The following is a 13,615-nucleotide window of genomic DNA, read 5'->3' on the forward strand; positions in this document are numbered from 1 at the left end:
ACATATTAATGTACATATTGTGATATCGGTTGCAACATATTAATGTACATGTGAGTATCAGTAGCTGTTGCAATATATTAATGTACATGTGAGTATCAGTAGCTGTTGCAATATATTAATGTACATGTGAGTATCAGTAGCTGTTGCAATATATTAATGTACATGTGAGTGTGTAAGTGTTCAGGGCTAGTGAGTTTGCGAAGCTGGTGCTAAATGTTATCATTGAACGGATCCTGCTGTTTGGAGGCCTTGCGACGAATAAGGCCGGCCATGTCAGCAGAGTCGAAGGCCTGGCGCTTTACGGTGGAAATGTAGTCCCGCTTGGCAGTCGACTGGCTCTTCTCAAGAACGCTCTCAATTAGGTCTAGCTTTGCGATATTCTCAATCTTCTCACGGATGTGGGAGGACCCCTCACGCCTCATCTCCTCGAGGAGCGAGGCCTCGTCCTTGTGGACGGAAGTCGACTCGAGTCGGTCCATTTCCCTGGCCCTGGCCTCCTCCTCACGCCTCTTGGCAGTAGCCAGAATCTCGTCAGGAGGGCAGATGTCGTCGTTGACGCCGAAGGCATACTTGAGAGGGTCGTACTTCCTAGGAACCTCAGGACCCTTCTTCCTCTTAGGCTGGGGCTCAGGAGATGGCGACCTGCGCTTACGGGACCCGCGCTCGTCAGGGCTGGGCGAGCGGTCCCTTCTGCGATGCCGGTGCGTGTCCTCCTTTTCATGTTTGTGGCCGGTGGATCGAGAGTGTCTGTCCCGGTCCCTGTCTCTGTCCCCGTCCCTGTGATCTCTGCGGTGAGACTCCCTGTGGCGTTCTTCAGAGCGCCTGGAGTGCCGCTCTGACCTGCGCTCCCTGGAGCTGCGATGGCGGCCCTCGCGATGCTTCTCCCTTGAACTCCGGCGAGTTTCTGATTGTTTCTTGTCAGAGTGCCTGGACAACTCCTTCCGCCTCTTATCAAAATTGCTCGCAATGGCCGCGTACTTGTCAATAACCTGTTTCTGCTGCATTTCGAGCTTCTTAATGATGAAGAGAGGGTCCTCACGGAACTTGTTCAGGGTCTGTTCGTACACTCGGTTAGAGGATTCGTCCTTCAGAAGGGACCCGAGCTTAGAGTCCTCAAGTTCGCTGGTTTTCTGGAGTTCACCCCGAGCGCCAGGAATACTTTCACCAAGAAGATAGGATTCCTAAAAATAAAATGTAAATGTTAGAAAATAAACGTACGAGTTTGCTCTCATTGGTTTGCTGAGCTGTGGGATCGTTATATAGCCACTCGAGGCCCTCAGCCTCAATTTTGGCAGAAGAGGACCACTGCTGGTTATTGCTCTTTAAAATGCCTTCCTTTGTCAAATCACCCATTTTAAAAAGTGGTAGCTAAAATAATCTGAGTGATTTATATAAAATTCGAAAGCTGGTGTACATTTATAAATAAAAATAAAGTGACGGTATCCCACCAAATCAGTTACCATTATTGTACATATATGTTATTATTTTTTAAATATTTTTAGTTTATTGTATTAATATGTTTTTATAAATGATTTTGTTCAGAAATTTTTTTAAAAGAGTTAAAATTAAGCTTTTAATAGTTCCAATTGTTAAATTGTCTTCTTCAACCGTTTTTTGTGAAAATTACAAAAAAAATACATCTCAAGTTAGTGGTAAAATCTCTTTTAATTTATAAACTTTATGTTTAGAATGTTTATTTGTTCGGATCGAAGACATCTCTGCCAGAAGGATCGACAACACATCCGTTATTCGAAGGTATGTGTGGAATCTTTTCTGAATTGAACTTATAATTAGGGGAAAATAAGTGGAGAATAGTTGGTTTTGGGCCTCGCTTTGGAGTGGCCCTGGATAAATGGAATCATGTGTACCTTTGGGGAAGCTCTAAAGACCAAAATGGTATAAATAAAATCTATTAATGGAATTATAGATTATATAAAGCCGTTTTTGTTATGTAAAATAAGTGGAGTAGTGGATTGTCAAGTGAGTTTAAAGAAATGTTAAGTAAATACAGTGTTCAAACAATGAAATATTCTTCTTGAAAAATGACGGAACAGGTAGTGAAGGAGTTTGATCAAAATGATGTGTTTAGTTTGGACAGCTAAAGGAGTAGATAAACTGTTGGATAATCGAAGAGAAGCAAGTTTAGAAAAACTGAACCAATTTCCGAGCACATTATTATTCAATGAACCTAAGATTGTTAAAATGAGCATTGGCCAAAAACACTCAGCATTTATATCAGATGACGGGTCCCTGTGTAAGTTGAGTGGGAAAATTAAATGGGCTGATAGACTGTTCTGGAAATAACGAGTACGGACAGTGTGGAAGCAAACCAATGAATGTGACAACAGAAAGCACATTTTTAGTATACTCAAAGGACGAGAAGAAAGAAGATATAGTGCCACTAAGAAAGGTAAAGCTTAAATGATAATGATTAATGTAGGTGGAATTTAAGGAAAAGGTAAAAATAAAGGACGCAGTATGCGGTGCAACACACACATTATGCGTCGACACACAAAACAATATTTACTCGTAAGAAAGGAGATTAATCGGTGAAAAATAGGTTTGGAGACGACTCGTCAATACAATTGTTCTTTGGAGATAGCAGAGGAAGATCAAATAAATTCCATAGAGATTACGCAGGATTCTTCAAGGACAAAGGTAAGAGTAACTCTGATAAAAGGCGGTTTTAGACTACGGTGTAACATCCCCAATAGTATATGGGCAGAAAGAAAGGTGAGAAGAGTAATAAGAAAAGTAAATGAAACAAATAAATAGGCACCTACAATACGTGCCAGTGAAAGTTAATAACTTGGGATTCTTGGATAAGTACCAACAAATAATTAAGGATTCCAAGGTGAAACTAGCAGCTGGGGACGGGTTTACAGTTATTTCAATACAACCGGATGACGAGAGGTAAATTAAAAGGGGAAAAAATGAAATTGTAGAGGGAATGAATCAGTAATTTTGTCAAGCGGAAATAACACATTGGGGCAGTGCGGAACCTTAGATACAACAACATACGTGGCAAAGAAGGTTAAGCTGCCAGATAAATCAAACTGCGAAGAAATAACGTGTGGAAAGGCACACTGTATGGTGCTGACAAAGAGTAATAAAGTATGGGCTTGGGGAAACAATCAAGAAGATCAAATATATCCAATGAGTAAGAAGATAAAAACAAAGAGGAAAATAAATAAATTTTAGAAAAAAATATCGTCCACACGCCGGAATCAGTGAAAGTCACACACACGGGGGAGGGTTCCCAGGAACCAAGAGTAGAGTATATAAAGTGCTCATACAACAATAGCGTGATAATAACTAGCTAATGTAATAGCAAAAAGTGAGTATACACCAGACAGAAAAAATAAAAAGAATATAGCCTCCTAGGGGGCTCGAACCCCTGACCACCAGATTAAAAGTCTGGCGCTCTACCGACTGAGCTAAAGAGGCTCTGACCAGTGCCTGATATTGATTTTTACACTGGTTACAAGCACAAGAAAAGATGGATTAAGAGATGTTGTATGATTGTTGTGTATGTATATTAAAAATAAAATGAGTCTTCTACGGAATCTTGTAAAAAAGCAATTCACCACAATGTCAATGGGAGTATACAAAAATATATCTGTTGTGTTTTCGAAGGAGACGGACATATACTTTAACCTGTCCCTAGAAAACTACCTTCTGTCAACGTACGGGAGCGGAAGGACGAGTAAATTCGGCCCAAACTCCCCACTGCTGTACCTGTGGAGAAATTCGCCATGTGTAATAGTAGGAAGGAACCAGAACGTATGGTCCGAGTGTAACCTGGAAAATATCAAGGAAGATGTGAAGATAGTACGCAGGTTCACAGGAGGAGGAGCAGTGTACCAAGTAGGTTGAAAAGAAGACAAATGTGTAAATCCAGGACCTGGGAAACACGTGCTTCACCTTCATATCAGATTCGAAAAACTACAACTTCCAAAATAACTCGGAACTAATATGCGCAGCAGTATCGAAGCTAATAGGTAAAGGAAAAGAAGATATGAAGACGAGTAGGACAAAAATGTGAGCCGACGGGAAGAAACGACCTATGTGTGAACGGCCTGAAGGTTAGTGAAAAGGATTGACGACAGACGCAGTTCTCAGGAGCAGCATTCAAAGTGTTGCCAAACGCAGCACTGCATCACGGTAAAGTCGAGGCCCAGAATGAATGAGCGTAGGAACTCTGCTGATCAACATCAACAAGGGGTCGCTGGAAAAGTACCTGACACCCGAAAAGTCGAAACTGGCAGTAGGTGCTGAAAATAAACAAATTTCACAGAAACATAACGTGAAAAGCGTAGAGGCAAGAGTGACGAACCTGGCCCAGTTCAAGCCGGACGTGACTCACAGCGAGGTAGAGTGACTGGTGACTAATGAATACCAGGTGTGGAACGCTATCGTGCAGGAAGCAATGGACTTTTACGGAGTTAAAGAGAAGGAGGTAGGATCAGGGACGCGAAAGGCTTCTTTAGGTGTACGAAGTAGACTACAGCTCAGAGTTTTGCAAAGAAAGCTCATTCAAGGACTGCTACGACAAGTTGACAGTAAGTGCATGGGCAGTAAAATAAACGGCAGGACAAACAGTGGATCTTCGGAAAGAGGCTTATGGACCCGAAAACGTACAAAAACAGGTTCGACTTCGGAAGCGTGGAGTTCTGCCTGGACGTGAAGGAGGACACGGTGGAAAACGTGTACATCTACTCGGACATGCTGAACGCAGACCTGATCGACTACATGAACGGAAAATTCAACGAAGGACCGTTTAAAATGAATGCAGAAGAGTTCAAAAAAAAATTCGAGGAGTGCGGTAAGTACGCTTAGGAAATGAAAAGTGCAGAGTGCCCGAACGGGGGAGAAGCAATCGAGCAAATAAAAAGTTGGTTGCTGAACCAGCTGAGTAACAAAGAGTAGATAGTAATGTAGTATGTGAGCGATAAGTGATAAATTAAAATTTACAAGAGAAGCTACGAGAAGTAGTCGGTGGAGTCAATAATCTCAATCTTCTTGCCGACGAAGCTCCGAGTGGAGGCGCGGAGCGACTCCAATTGGTCGTTGAACCGGTGAGGAACCCAGAAGATGGTAGGCTGCGTGGAGGTGGCAATGAAGTTTTTCATGTTTTCATAGTGGTCCTTCAACTTTATGCGCTAAAAAGAGGTTATATCAAATAAGTAGATAGAAATAAGTAGTAGGCAACAAGTAACCAAAAATTGGTAAACAGATATAAGTAAATACCATTAGCTGAGTTTGCTTCTCAGATAAGTTGAGCTCTAGGGCCTCCAGCTTTTGCTTACTGGTGTTGTATTGTTCCTAAATAGACGTGAAAATAGAAAGGTGTGAGTGCGTACCTCTATGTCCTTGGCAAGGATGGAAGATTGCTTTTTCTGGCGTTCTTCCAGCTTGTTGTCGATAAGTTTATCCTTTTCCAAGTGTTTAACGGCCTGAAAAGGGTTAAAGAGAGCAAACCTACACTTTCGTCGTCCTTCTCCTTGACGAGAGCGTCCTTGGCCTTCTGCAAATAGCCGAAAAGGCCAACCTTCATGAGTCGCTTGTGCCTGTGAACAGTTTCGGTGTCCTCCTCCACTCTAGGACGCTTTTCAGGCTCATAATCCTTGAAGTCCTCAGAATCCTAAAGCGATGGTAAAAAATCCTTTTAAACTAAAAAGTACCTTAGGTTTTCTCCTTGATTCGATGGAAGATTGATTTAAAACCTTGGAAGATAGCAGAACATTGGAATCGCCCTCTGTAGAAACAATGTGAGATAAAATAAGCTAACCATTGAAGTTGCTCATCTGATTACTTAATCGCTTCAGCAGTAGGTTCAATGATTTCCGTTCCTGGACCAACGAACGGATTTCATTTTGTAAAGTCACATGATCAGTCATTAAAATTAAAAAATGAATAAATATGAAAAAAAAATGTAAAGATTAGAGGTGGGGAGTTAGCTAAAGAGTTTTCAGAATCTGCCAGTCAAACTCGGAAAATGATTGGAAATTTAGTTCATTTTCGTCATCCGACGTGCAAATGGTGATAGTGTGTTCAGGTTTTGCTTCCATTGTTTCCCAGTTAGGGGACTTCTGAGGGTGGTGCCAGCTGAAATCCTTTATGGAATCCTGGGATTCTAGAAAATCTCCGCTTAAATCAGACATCTGAGAAAAGATTAGTGTGAATTAAACCACTGTGATACCTTCAAATGGTCTTCGAACCCCTCGTAAGTGAGATGATTGGTGGAAAATGAAAGATTCTTCGACCTAAGGAATAATTAAGCTGATTTTTACAAAAAAAGGTTAAGATCATAAATGAACTTAAAACCTACATCTCAATAATTGGAGGTGTGACAGTATTTGTAAAAAATTTAACGTTTTTGGAGTTGGAAACCCTCAACTGCCTTGAACAAGTTATGATCACGGAGTCGGAAACGTTATCCAGCATAACGGAACTGTTTGCGATACTGAGCCTGAAAAATGTGAAAAAACGAAAATCTTACCAAATAATGCAGTTTTTTACGTTGTATATGAATGATGAGTCGGCAACATTGATCAATATAATGTCGGAATTTTGCTACACACAAGTATGTGCACACCTAAAACTTACGGCGTTTTCTATGTTCACGTATCCCAGCTTCCCAGAGTTTAAAAAACGAAAGATCCTGCAAGTTTAAAATGAAAGCAAAGCACAAACCTTTTATCGTTTATGTTTTTTATGATGCAATTTTCATCATAAACAAGTTCAGGGCGTCCCAGAGGTGAATGAGTAGGCTCCTGAGGTTCATCAGCCTTGGGTTCAGAAAATTTAACCGGCTTGCCTCTCAAGGACTTGAATGAGAACTTGTTTGTGTTTGAGTTCCGTTGATTTTTATCATTTAAAATGGTTAAAGCGGCGTTTAGGGTCTGTATACGTGTTATGTGTAAATAAAAGTACCTTATACATGGAAGGGTTAGGCTGACCAGGGTAACTGGAAGAAAATAATTCCTTAATTAAGTTTTCGGATTTGAATATTAAATCGCGTATTTCAGAATCGGATTCAGCAGTTTTTGACTTAACCAACAATGACTGGGCATAGTCTAAATTTTCACAGCCTTCCAGATCATAATCCATAATTAAAGATAAATAGAAAACTATAGTAGAGATAAAAAATGATTAAAAAATAATTTTATAAATTTGATTAAAAGAGCGCAAGACGATGTCGATCAAAGAACAAAGTAACTATAAGAATAGACCATAATTTAAAAACACAGACAAATTTACATTAATTTAAATAATTTCATTTTATTAATAAATAGTAAATGTGTGATAAATTATTTACAATAAAATAAAAATAGCACCACGGCGTATGTACTTAAAATTTATTTTGAACATAAGAAGTTAATCGGTTGTAAATGTAGAATATCAGTAAAAGGGAACAATGTGTTCCTCAATTAAAGGCTCTTATATATACATATTTGCTGTACTCCTCCTTTCTAGTACAACAAAAATATACGGGATAAGCGTGACCCTCACGCCCAAGGAAACACGCTGTTTCGTTTCAAACGCTGCAGTAGGAGATAAAATTATCGGGTATGCGCAGATAAGTAAAGAAAAATGACAAATATTGTAGTTCCGTAGGCCTAGTTCCAGCAGATGCCGTCGTGCAAATAAACCTATTCAAAGTCGAAAACAATCTAGTAACGGCGAGGCTGGATAGACCAGTAAAGGGTTTGGACTTCGCAAATATAAATTACGACGTGAGTGGAAAGTGGAAGCTAAAAGAAATTAAAATATTCAGGTCGCCGAAAACGGTTTCTACTCACTCTGCCTGTCAAATGAGCACTCAGACCTGGTCACATTCGTAGTATCGTTCAGAGTAGAGACCGTGACGAACAAGGGAATGTCATCGCTATCGACAGTGGAGGATATGAAGGGAGTAATAACATACGCGGACCGCCTGTTGACAACGGTAAGTTTTATCGAGTAACGACAACCATAGACGAGAGAGATCATGGAGAGAATGGAAGCGTACAGCACGAGGGAGTACCTGCTGTCGAAAGTCATCAACAGGATGAACTCTAGAATAGTTACCTGGTCGCTGATCCAGATGGTAGTAGTAATAGGATTGTGCTGCTACCAAATATATCACATAAGCTCCTTCTTCGAAGTAAAGAGTTTTGTATAATTCAACTAAAAACTCAAAAGTAATTTTTATACACGAAACATACACATACACAAGTACAGCAATATTATGTGTACACAGACGTGAGAGTAAGACGTAAGCACATACACAAACGGGAGTAATGGTGATACATTAAAAGTCCTCATCGAACTTGATCTCAGTAGTAGTGACGACCTCGTTCTGAATGGGCTTGCTCTGCTGCTGTTTCTGGATGCTCAAATCGACCCTCGGGGGACTAAGCCAGTCAACGTCGTAGTCAGGATTAAAGAGAGGTTTGTACCCAGAAACTGATAAAACGTTATTCGCAGAATGCTCAATGTAGGCCTGGAGATGGTCTGAAGTATGATTAGTCAGCCGTATAAACAAATGGTTAAGAAGTAAGAGATAGGGTAAGTAAATGAAAAAGTAAAATAAGTATATAGAAAAAAGAGCATTTGGGAAAAAAAAGAATAAATGGCGAAAATGATAAAAGGAAAAAGTAAGGGGAAACAAACCTTTACTGAGGTCCATAAAATCTAGGGGAAGAGCATTGCAACAAAATTCAAATTCTAGTCGAGTGGCCTCCCTAACGAGGTCGAAAACCTCGGACTCAAGCATCTTGTACTCGAGAAGAAGGAACACGCAGTGAGCGAACCTGACATGAATGTGTCGGTCAGTTTTCATAGCATCGAGAGCAGATGTGTGAGTGGGAACATGTCTATCTTTGACAAGAAAGTCTCTGAGAACAGAGAAGGAACAGCTGAACAGAAGCTTGGAAATGACGCAAAGCAGAATGCGCCTGAAAAAACTCCTCGACCCCTTGCAAAGAGTCTGAAGCCAGGAGATCTTATCAGAGCCCTAAAGTAAGATGAGTCGACGCGCACGTACGGAAAGCATATCCAAGCCGCGTCCCAAATTTTGGAACATAGAGCCGACAGTTTCACTGTGAATGTTCTCGTCAGTAAGCTGAAACCCGTAGAAGGCCCTGGCCTCAGCAGCCTGAACGTCACTCAAAAGATCCAAAGTGATATCGGCAGGACGACAAAAGAAGCTATTATCCCTAAAAAGTGTCTGTAAAATAAAAAAAAAAGTACAGCATCACGTGATACGATAAAAGCCTGTTTAAGCAATCTAAAAGGGGCGCAGTCAAAGAATCCAAGGAACTCTTGTCCTCAGAAAAAATAAAATCCTCGGCAGCCCAAAAGTTGTTTTCAACTTCTTTATACATAGCCTAAAAAGAATTAAAGTAAAGAAAGAATAAAAGTACCCAGAAGGTGTCGTACTCGACAGGAAACATAACCTACACATGTCAAATTAAAAAATAAAAACAAATTACCCATCGGTTTTTATTCTCTTTTAACAAGGATTCGCGGTCTTGAACAGCCTCAAGGCCGGAGTTAGGTAAAAAGCTATAAGTCCTCACAGCGGACATATGGAGAAAAATTAAACACAAACTGAAAGAATTAACAGAATTTAAAAGAATATCGATTATATATTGTATAACCGATTTCTAGGGCAAAATGTTTTACAAAATAACAAATAAAGCAAATGTGAAATCAAAATAGGGCGACATAAATGTTGGACGCGGAAGTGTAGTTGCCAACAATAAATTTAATTCTAAACACTGGTTTCAGGTGTTATTTTTAAACCTTAAATATTTTATGATTGGATCCTCTAGATAGCAATAATATTTCACAAATGTGTTTGAGCCCATTTGAACAAATTTTAAATTGTACCGACATTCTTTAATTCGAGAATGAAGTGGCCCATTTGTGTATCCTAAAATCACAGTGTTAACGGTAATTATTAACGTTTTTGATTTGACCGAAGAATCCGAAATCGTCAGATTCTACAGCTGAGATTCTAACTGATAACTATTTTAGCTGTTATTTTAAAGGGTAAAGCGTACGATTACTGTGAAATGTATGATAACATAAATATATTCTAAATGTAGTTTAAGTTTACGAAGTAACACAGGATTTATAAAAATGTGTAATTACACGACGTTTTTAACATATATTTTAAATAAAAACGAATCTGTGGATTTGATAGAACACAGAAGAGGGCTGGAAAAAAACCATAAAACACTTGAAATGGGCCTAAAAACACTCTCGTACCTGTTGTGTGTTAAATCGGAAGAAGAGCCCCCGGAGAGAAATCACGCTTACCAAATCTGTGAGTATTTTAACGGAGACCCGCCTCAAAGGATAGTAAATCTGCTGAGTGGCCTGGAAGAAAAGAAAGTGGAAGAGGTGGTACTGGAGGTGGCAAAGTTGCTGGAGGCGAACGCAGGAGTGGGACTGCAGCCAATACTGTCGAAGCTGCACTTTGAAGTGAATCCCAAGGAGTTCTACTCGAGAACAGTGGTGCTGCTGTTGAATTTGACAGTAGCAGCACACAGAAGGTTCAGAAACTCGTTTGGATCGGAGGAAAACCTGAGGTTCACGGAGGAGGACAGAAGAAGTTTCGAAAGCGTGCAGGAATGGAAGGAGGAAGTGTTTGGAAATAACGTGACATTTACACTGTGTAAGCTGACGCTAGCAATGTGTGTGTTTGGAACAGATGAAGCGGGACTCTTTGAGAGCTACAATGACCTGCCGGGAGGGTTGCTGAGCCTGTTCCCGAATGACCTGTGGATATACGTGCTGGGATCGTACCCGGTGCTGTGCTTCGACAGCACGTACCTGCTCTCAATAAAGGCACGAGGAAAGTACGTGACAGTGATATCGGACCAGTGTTACGAGCTGATACAGAATCTGGTGGCGTGCCAGAACTTTAACATATACCTGTACGACCAAATGGAAAATTTCGGCACCGACGTGGACCACACAGTTAACGTGCTGGTGATGAGTAACTGGATAGACTACCTGTACAAGTACGCGCAGAGTAAAGTGGCAATGTGCAACAACAAGGACAGGACGCAGTGCAAGATAGTGAGGAGCTGGCTGTCTAAGCTGCTGAGTAACAAGCTGGTGCTGACGATGATCGAAGCAGTGTTCAAATACAACAGCAACATGTGCATCAACACGCTGGTGAAGCTGGCGGAAGTTAACGATAGCATAGTGTTCCTGCAGCATATGCTCTTCAAGAGGGAAATGAGGGATAACGTGAGGCTGGGGATCCTGAGCAGGCTGAACCTGAGTATAATAGCGAAGGACGCACTGAGCACGGCGAGCATAATGAACTACCTGATCAGAGGACTAAAGACGGCAGAAAAGGGAGACTACTACAGAATATGGAAAAGGTACCTGAAGGACTACGCTAACGTGGAGCACAACAGAGGAGTGGTGGACGGGTTGCTGGAGCAAATGATGGACTACCTGGTTAACGAAAAGTACGAGCACCTGGAGTTCCCGCCGGAAGTGTTCAGGTCGGACGTGAGGAGAGTAGATGTGAAGGAGAAGAAGTTCATGGAGGAGAGAATGGAGGCGCTGAAGCTGAGAAACATGCTGAGGAGGCTGGTGGAGGTGCTAGGCTTCGAAAAACACAGAAGTAAGCTGGTGAGGAGCATAGAGGAGGGGTACGAAACGGCGAAGAAGAGTAAGCACAGCAACGAGGACCTGGCGAAAATAGAGTTCGCAATGTACCTGATCTACGCACTTAAGATGGAGGCGAAGTACGGGAACATATACGAGATGAGCGTTAACAACGGATACATGCTCTTCTACAAGTACCTGAGAGCAATAGAAGGGTACGTGGGAAGTGAGAGTGAGAGTGAGAGTTGGATGAATGAGGAAGGAGAAGTAGCAACCCCGGACCTGGAAGAGGAGTACCACAGTTACCTGGTGTACTACTACACAAACAGAATAATAGAGCAGAATAACAAGGAAGTCATATTCTTCCTTAACAATTTCGTGTCAGCGAAAGAAGGGGGAGAAGGGCCGAGGCGATACAGAAACGCGAAGACAGTGACGCACGCATTGGAGTCGCTGGCATCGAAGTACGTGGACAGGCTGGTGCAAAACGTGCTGGACCAGTTCCAAGACTCGGCAGGAAACAACTCGAGCACGCTGAGACTGTACCTGAAGCAGGCGTCGCTGTACGTGAGAGTGTACGAGTTCCTGCACAAGAATAAGGCGACCCAGGATATGGCTAGAGAGTTCGGGACCGGGGAAGAGGCGTCGAGCAGCGGCGAGGCAGTGAGCAGGTACATAAAGCAGTACAGCAAGGTGGTGCCGAAGGCAATGGGAATACTGATAAAACAGCCACACCTGTTGCTTAAGTACCCGGAGCTGCTTAAAGTGCCGCTGGCACACAGAACGAAGGACCTCCTCAAAATACTGGACTTCAGCAGAGAGTTGACGGGAGTAGCCCTGGAAGTGCTGCTAAACAGCTTCAAGTACCTGGGAGAAGAGTACGTGAAGCCGGTGAAAGAGTTCGTGGTAGACCTATCGGAGAAAATGACGTCGGAGGGAGAGTGGAGCCTATCGCATGTGGCGCTGTTTGAGAAGCTGGTAAGACTGGTGACAAAAATGGTCGCCTCCAAAAAGTACCTTAACGGACTAATGAGCGAAGAACAAGGGTCGGAATCGCTTAAGAAGACAATAGTCGTGGCAAACAGGCTGGCAACAGAGGAATCACGACTGAGAATAGCAACAAATAAGATGAACATAGCAATAGTGGACACGTTGCTGAGTCTGAGAGGAGTAGGAGAAAAAGGAGAGGAAAGGAGGGAACTGAGGACACAAGAGTTCGCAACAAAGGAGCTGGAGCAGCTGCTGACGAGCCAGTGCGGAAAGTTCGAGATCCTGGACGAGAAGAGGGAAAGCAGACTGGCGCTGGGAGCACTGAGCGTGCTGGACCTGCAAATATATCAATCATTCAAGCAAATATTCGAAGAAAAAAGAAAGATAAGAAAAGTTAAGAGGAACGTAAATAAGGAAAAGAAGGAAACGGAACAGGAAAGTAGTAAGGAAAATGGTTCAGGAATAAATAAGGACGGTAACACATTAGCCAATATGGTCAACGGTACATTATCCAGCAAAGACAGTGGTACAGGAATAAATAAGGAAAATGGGTCAAAAGTAGACCAAACCTATAAAATAGGAAATGTAGAGGAAAGAAAAAGGAAAAGGGAAAGCGAGGAAAAGGGACTGTTCGAAAACCACCTGATACACTGGAACCTGGTGACCGAAGAGTGTATGGACGCACTGGAGTTCATAGCGAAGATGTACATGGGATTCCAGTACCTGCCGCAAACGAAGCTGCTGCTAATATCAGAGTACTTCTTCTTCCACGGAGCGACGATGACGAACATGGAAAGCAGAGAGATAAAGAGAAGACTTCTGTCAGGAAACAACACGGTGAAGTGGGAAGCGTCAACGTTCATATACGAGTTTAACAAGGCGAAACAGAAGAAGGCATACACATGAGAAAAGAAGTAGCTACACCCCCATGGAAAATTAAAAGCTACACATTAGTGTAAAATAAGTGGAAAATAAATGTAAATAAAAGTAAATATACAAACATAGG

At 41.8% G+C, this 13,615-nt stretch overlaps 8 protein-coding genes and 1 non-coding gene across 9 annotated transcripts; 4 read left to right on the forward strand and 5 right to left on the reverse strand.

Annotated features, from left to right (window-relative positions):
* Positions 1–133: 133 nt before the first annotated feature.
* On the reverse strand, positions 134–1,353 carry TOT_010001130 (conserved hypothetical protein; the record flags this gene model as incomplete). Its single annotated transcript, XM_009691682.1, is given in 3 exon segments — positions 134–209; positions 229–1,181; positions 1,219–1,353. The coding sequence occupies 3 exon segments, from the start codon at positions 1,351–1,353 to the stop codon at positions 134–136; spliced, it is 1,164 nt and encodes a 387-aa protein (XP_009689977.1).
* A 723-nt stretch (positions 1,354–2,076) lies between these two features.
* On the forward strand, positions 2,077–3,323 carry TOT_010001131 (uncharacterized protein; the record flags this gene model as incomplete). Its single annotated transcript, XM_009691683.1, has 8 exons — positions 2,077–2,254; positions 2,289–2,410; positions 2,441–2,529; positions 2,561–2,658; positions 2,691–2,733; positions 2,776–2,913; positions 2,946–3,160; positions 3,202–3,323. The coding sequence occupies 8 exons, from the start codon at positions 2,077–2,079 to the stop codon at positions 3,321–3,323; spliced, it is 1,005 nt and encodes a 334-aa protein (XP_009689978.1).
* A 51-nt stretch (positions 3,324–3,374) lies between these two features.
* On the reverse strand, positions 3,375–3,447 carry TOT_01t000009. Its single transcript has one exon. It is a non-coding gene; the product is annotated as a tRNA-Lys (tRNA).
* A 150-nt stretch (positions 3,448–3,597) lies between these two features.
* Positions 3,598–4,929, forward strand: TOT_010001363 (lipoate-protein ligase; the record flags this gene model as incomplete). Its single annotated transcript, XM_009691684.1, has 10 exons — positions 3,598–3,867; positions 3,902–4,001; positions 4,030–4,085; positions 4,116–4,164; positions 4,197–4,267; positions 4,298–4,372; positions 4,403–4,459; positions 4,491–4,562; positions 4,594–4,820; positions 4,851–4,929. 10 exons carry the CDS (start codon positions 3,598–3,600, stop codon positions 4,927–4,929), a joined length of 1,056 nt encoding a protein of 351 aa, XP_009689979.1.
* Positions 4,930–4,982: 53 nt separating this feature from the next.
* TOT_010001133 (uncharacterized protein) lies at positions 4,983–5,900 on the reverse strand (the record flags this gene model as incomplete). The annotated part of the gene is made up of 6 exons (XM_009691685.1): positions 4,983–5,162; positions 5,251–5,325; positions 5,364–5,456; positions 5,486–5,644; positions 5,685–5,758; positions 5,792–5,900. 6 exons carry the CDS (start codon positions 5,898–5,900, stop codon positions 4,983–4,985), a joined length of 690 nt encoding a protein of 229 aa, XP_009689980.1.
* A 60-nt stretch (positions 5,901–5,960) lies between these two features.
* TOT_010001134 (uncharacterized protein) lies at positions 5,961–7,113 on the reverse strand (the record flags this gene model as incomplete). Its single annotated transcript, XM_009691686.1, has 7 exons — positions 5,961–6,164; positions 6,203–6,266; positions 6,332–6,472; positions 6,503–6,576; positions 6,610–6,664; positions 6,697–6,905; positions 6,937–7,113. 7 exons carry the CDS (start codon positions 7,111–7,113, stop codon positions 5,961–5,963), a joined length of 924 nt encoding a protein of 307 aa, XP_009689981.1.
* Positions 7,114–7,420: 307 nt separating this feature from the next.
* Positions 7,421–8,167, forward strand: TOT_010001135 (vesicle transport protein; the record flags this gene model as incomplete). The annotated part of the gene is made up of 4 exons (XM_009691687.1): positions 7,421–7,572; positions 7,613–7,739; positions 7,781–7,951; positions 7,982–8,167. 4 exons carry the CDS (start codon positions 7,421–7,423, stop codon positions 8,165–8,167), a joined length of 636 nt encoding a protein of 211 aa, XP_009689982.1.
* Positions 8,168–8,296: 129 nt separating this feature from the next.
* TOT_010001136 (ribonucleoside reductase) lies at positions 8,297–9,575 on the reverse strand (the record flags this gene model as incomplete). The annotated part of the gene is made up of 6 exons (XM_009691688.1): positions 8,297–8,499; positions 8,659–9,001; positions 9,032–9,203; positions 9,238–9,374; positions 9,411–9,443; positions 9,480–9,575. 6 exons carry the CDS (start codon positions 9,573–9,575, stop codon positions 8,297–8,299), a joined length of 984 nt encoding a protein of 327 aa, XP_009689983.1.
* Positions 9,576–10,131: 556 nt separating this feature from the next.
* On the forward strand, positions 10,132–13,515 carry TOT_010001137 (hypothetical protein; the record flags this gene model as incomplete). Its single annotated transcript, XM_009691689.1, has 2 exons — positions 10,132–12,936; positions 13,081–13,515. 2 exons carry the CDS (start codon positions 10,132–10,134, stop codon positions 13,513–13,515), a joined length of 3,240 nt encoding a protein of 1,079 aa, XP_009689984.1.
* Positions 13,516–13,615: the final 100 nt, after the last annotated feature.

The sequence above is a fragment of the Theileria orientalis genome, chromosome 1 (genome assembly GCF_000740895.1).
Source record: "Theileria orientalis strain Shintoku DNA, chromosome 1, complete genome".
NCBI classification, from domain to species: domain Eukaryota; phylum Apicomplexa; class Aconoidasida; order Piroplasmida; family Theileriidae; genus Theileria; species Theileria orientalis.